Below are 3,701 nucleotides of genomic sequence, written 5' to 3'. Positions count from 1 at the left end.
TAGTACCCAGAGAGGCCACGGCAAGTGAATTGCTTGAGCTCAGGAGTTCAAGACCAGTCTCAGCAAGGTGAGACCTTAGTCTCTGCTAAAAATAGAAAAACTAGCCAGGTGTCATGGTGAGCACCTATCGTCCCAGCTACTCTGCAAGATGAAGCAAGAGAATCGCTTGAGCCCAAGAGTTTGAGATTACTGTGAACTATGATGATACCACGACATTCCACCCAAGGTGACACAGTGAGACTGTCTCAAAATATATGTATATATAATATATACATTTATTAATTTCTAAAAAGTCACAGAGGTTTGTTTCTTTTGGTTTGTTTTTAGTGTTAAGATACAATTAAAATTAAGCATCACTACTGTTACAGAGTTTTAAAACTCTAATTTTATAATATAGTTTAACATTGGGGTGCCAAAGCACATTTTCCTTACATGTAATATTTATTTTTCCACAATAATTGTTGCTCAAATACAGAGACATCATACCATTTATCACCAAAATTTTATAGTTTTATCTTGCAAATATAGTACATATATAATTAAACAGTTAGTAAACATATAGAGATTGAGCACAAACAAGGCCGGTAAGGTACTGCTGTGTAATGTATCTACCATCAGGTTGATCACACCAGTTGTTACATTGGACAGCAGGAAAAAAATTAACTGTTTTCTATTTAGAGCTGTGATCAAGCAAAGACTAGGTTCCTTTCTTTGAACTTCAGAGACTTGAGATTCTGAATACTTTTTATTTGTGACAGGTGACTGGATCAAGTTCCAAGAACATGGTACTAGAGATCCTTTAATTAGAAATTTGGCAAAACTCAAAATTATATCACCCAATAATAAACTACTAAGGAGGATCAAGCTAGAAGCAACTATCCAAATACAAAAGGCTAAATTGGCCATTCTTCGAGATACTGCTTCTACATTTACTTGAACTATGTAGAGTGATATGAAGAGGCTAATAGCTACCAGTAGCAGACAAGAGGCTACTTTTATCAAGTCTTTAATATGTGATCTGTGCTTACCTACATATAACCCTGTTTGCACACCAGCCATGTGTATTGCCACATACCCCAATGAAGAGATTATTCCTTCTCGGTTAGCATTTAATAGACCAACCCTTGTGCCACTGCCATCAGTGCCATACAAAATTAACCTCTTTAGTGGGGTAAAGTCGAGAGCTAGCTGGTATAATACAGTAATACTGAGAGACACAATCCAGGATTTATTTAAAGGAAAAATAATCAACAGTAGAGATGTTATCATTCTCACAGCTATCATGGTAAAGAAAAAGTTCCAGTGAACTCCATATTCACTTACATGTTCCTGATAGCCTATGGATTTTATAATGACTAATCGTCCAATTCCTAGTAACATTAATGGCCAAACAGAGTACAATGACTTTGTAAAATAATGAAATCTGGATCCTTTGATATAGTCTTTCCTTCTGATTTCTAGACAAACCATTGCAGTCCCAAAAATGAAGCCACCTACTCCAAAATCCATTGCTCCTGTCCCATACAGCTCAGTTTTGGCAAATCTTCTGGGAAAAAGTGGGAAGTCCACAGCCAAAATAGCAATAGCAGTAAACACACTGTTAATTACACGGAAACAGGAGATGGCTGGAATGTATTCTGATTCTAGACTGATTGTGAAGAATTTTTCAAGGATTTTCTGGACAGGCTCTCTGGCATAGCAAGTCCTCCTCTGGTATATTTGATAAAACAGCCCTGCCCCAAAGATAATCACAGCGAGAAGCTCAAGGAGGATAAATGAAGACAAAATGGTCAAGGTGGCCACCAGGGGAAGTATTAGGACAATAAAGTCAATGAAGAATCTAGTTTTCCAGGTATGTGAAAAAGAACACAAGTGCTGTGAGAAAATGATCAGGAACCCTCTACATAGGATACAGAATGCAGGATAACATAAGCCCTGGGTGATTTCCAGCACGCTGGTTCCATTGAGGTTACTGACAAAAGCTTCCTTCATCTGCTTTTGAGACATCTTTTTTTTCTTTCTGTGAAAACAAGAGCAAAGGAATGGATGTGTAGAAAGCAACATTCTTGTGAAATTGGCCTATTATATACTTGACTTAATTATACTCTTATGCTAGAATTCAGAGCAGAACTTTAGTCTCTAATAATTTCAAATCAAGGGCATAACCTAGGATTTGTGATTCCCTTTCCAAGGATTATAGGAAGAAATTAAACCTGATGCATTAAGATTGGAATGTCATAGTATGAAATTACTAGTTAGAGTTTTTTTTCTTTTTGAGATAGTCTCAATTTTTCACCCTTGGTAGTGCTGTGACATATCTCACAGCAACCTCAAACCCTTGGGCTCAAGTGATTCTCTTATCGCAGCCTCTCAAGTACCTGGGACTACAGGCGTCAACCACAATGCCCTGCTATGTTTAGAGACGGGGTTTTGCTCTTGCTCAGGCTGGTCTCGAATCTGTGAGCTCAGGCCACCTCAGCCTCCCAGAGTGCTAGGATTAGAGGCGTGAGCCAAGGCGCCAGGCCTAGTTAGAGATTTTTATAGCTATTCTCAGTACAAGACAGACTCACACAGAAAATGAATTTGGTATATAAACCCAAAAGCATGGAATGATTGTCAGACAGGACTTTCTATTTCAGAGCATAGTGTATGTGAGGAAGATTAATAAAAATTGAATACACCTTACTAGTGACTGTATGCCAAATTCGGGGGAGGGAGGGCGGGTGGTGGTGTAGCTACAAGTACACTTTGAAGTTGGGGGGCCTTGGTTTTTGTTTAGAGCTTCTCTAAACCTACTGCCTTCAATACATAACTGATCCCTGCAGTGATTTCTAGAGCTCCAGTACTTACTCTAGAGCGAATACTCGTGCTACTTTTTTTTAAATGGATATTAACACTTCTCTATCACATATCAGTGTCTGAAAAGCGGCATACTGGACCAACACAAGTGCTTGTCAAATATCAACCACGCTGTATAAATGCATGCGTGCGTGCATTACGGCCTGTCTGGAACCTGCAACAGTACTTCACGGTACAGACCTAAATCGGTTGCCTTTTGAAAAATATAAGTCCTTTTCTTGACAGACGCCCGCCCTGGCAGCGCCTTGCCCTTGCACCTCACGTGTTCCAAGTAGTGTCGGTTCCCCGAGAGCAGAGGGTTGTGTCAGTGGGCTGCGCCGCCGGGCTCCCGGGGCACCCGCGGGTCCACGCGGGAGCCGCCCGCTTCCGCCTTCCGGGGGACGCTTCCGGCCGACGCACGCCTGGCTGCTCTTCCGGGCCGGCCGATTCCGCGCGGCCCCGTTCTGGACGGCGCCCTTCCTTATGTATTTCGGGGCTGTTCCCCTCGACGCTCTCGGGAAGAGCGCCTAGAGGGGATAAGATGCGGTTCACAGCCGCCCCTCAGAATCCACGGCGAGGCCCTGTCAGGGTTAAGGGATCTGGGAAACCCATGAAAGATTCTGCCGCGGCAACCTCTGTTGATAGAACGCACGTCCCCGGGGGTGCCCAGAGGCCCGGGAAACGGTGCTTTCCTCGCTTCCCCCCCTTAGAACGCGGGACACTGCCTTTGCGCTCCCCAAACTCAAACTGTCTTACCCTAACCTAGACCGAGCCTGCCAGCCCAGACCCGAGTCCCGGGCGGGCCACGTGCGCCCTTCACCGCGTGTGCGCGCCCCGCCCCGGGGGAGGAGCCGCCCCACTCC

General features: G+C 43.6%; 1 protein-coding gene across 1 annotated transcript; it reads right to left on the bottom strand.

The window, feature by feature from the left end:
• Positions 1-300: 300 nt before the first annotated feature.
• On the bottom strand, positions 301-3,360 carry PIGW (phosphatidylinositol glycan anchor biosynthesis class W). Its single transcript, XM_012808795.2, has 2 exons — positions 3,040-3,360; positions 301-2,020 (listed from the first exon to the last, which is right to left on the bottom strand). The coding sequence occupies exon 2, from the start codon at positions 2,005-2,007 to the stop codon at positions 493-495; it is 1,515 nt and encodes a 504-aa protein (XP_012664249.1). The 5' UTR covers positions 2,008-2,020; positions 3,040-3,360; the 3' UTR covers positions 301-492.
• Between the last annotated feature and the right edge of the window lie 341 nt (positions 3,361-3,701).

The sequence above is a fragment of the Otolemur garnettii genome, unplaced genomic scaffold (assembly GCF_000181295.1).
Source record: "Otolemur garnettii isolate 467f Iridium unplaced genomic scaffold, OtoGar3 scaffold00094, whole genome shotgun sequence".
Classification (NCBI taxonomy): Eukaryota; Metazoa; Chordata; class Mammalia; order Primates; family Galagidae; genus Otolemur; species Otolemur garnettii.
Note: the sequence above shows the minus strand (reverse complement) of the source record. Positions and strands in the feature narration are given on the sequence as shown.

Excerpts from the sequence above, each read along its gene's own strand:
- PIGW (XM_012808795.2), bottom strand. The coding sequence starts at position 2,007 with ATGTCTCAAAAGCAGATGAAGGAAGCTTTTGTCAGTAACCTCAATGGA.